This window comes from Penaeus monodon, chromosome 33 (assembly GCF_015228065.2).
Source record: "Penaeus monodon isolate SGIC_2016 chromosome 33, NSTDA_Pmon_1, whole genome shotgun sequence".
NCBI classification, from domain to species: Eukaryota; Metazoa; Arthropoda; class Malacostraca; order Decapoda; family Penaeidae; genus Penaeus; species Penaeus monodon.
The window spans coordinates 31,194,458-31,195,235 of record NC_051418.1 but is presented as its reverse complement, the minus strand read 5'-3'; the positions used below and the strand labels follow the sequence as shown (position 1 = coordinate 31,195,235).

Sequence of the window (778 nt, the reverse complement as noted above, 5' to 3'; positions counted from 1 at the left end):
CTCATCTTCCTACCATTTCTATGAAGTCTATCATGCTCGTATGTTTACATGGAGGGCATCATTGCACACTCTACTAAGGTCCTGCGAGAACTTTTTCCCCTGATAAAAATACCCTTATAAATAGGAAGTTGGCCCAAAACTTTAACATGACTGATATATATTTCCTCTCTGCCGAATAATACTAAGAGAAATATGAATAAATAAAAAAAAAAAAAGGCACAGGCACAGGGCCGTGCCCTCTTCCCTCCCGACGAGCTTAGAATATTTTTTCAAACTATTACCTTAGGACTCTACCTTCCAGTCCATTAAACAAATATATAAAAATATACGTAATGAATGTGAAATATCCACTGTTACCATCTTTGCGAGGGCGTAAAGAGGATGTCCGAGCCACAGTAGTTTCTCCGCCGACCGAATCACAACAACTGTCGCCTGTACGTGGCAGTCATCGGTTCGCCGGTCGAAAACTGCCGCATAGATACCGCTTTGATGTCGCGAATTCAAATGCACCCATATTTTACGGGTGTTAGTTTCCATTCGTTATATGCAAGTTGTCTGTGTCCCTTTTTTATCGTTGATGGTTTTTAGTTTAATGTGAGAAGAAGGATTCTTATCCGTGTCGGAGCAGGGTGCCGCGTGGAAGTAGTTTAGTTTCGTTGCCGGGGATTGTTCTTCATATTTTCTTCTAAATATTCTTATAAATCGTCGATTGGTGTCCGAAAAGTGAATAATTCAAAAAACCGAATGTCTCTCTTTGTAAATGTAATCCCCACAATAT

The 778-nt window shown here is 40.1% G+C and overlaps 1 protein-coding gene across 1 annotated transcript in view; it reads right to left on the bottom strand.

Moving 5' to 3' along the window:
• LOC119594378 (protein SEC13 homolog) overlaps window positions 1-552 on the bottom strand; it is a gene marked incomplete in the record, with an annotated part of 10,785 nt that extends 10,233 nt beyond the window's left edge. The window contains 1 exon segment of the mRNA XM_037943439.1: window positions 358-552. Within this exon segment, the coding sequence (XP_037799367.1) occupies window positions 358-537 (180 nt within the window).
• Between the last annotated feature and the right edge of the window lie 226 nt (window positions 553-778).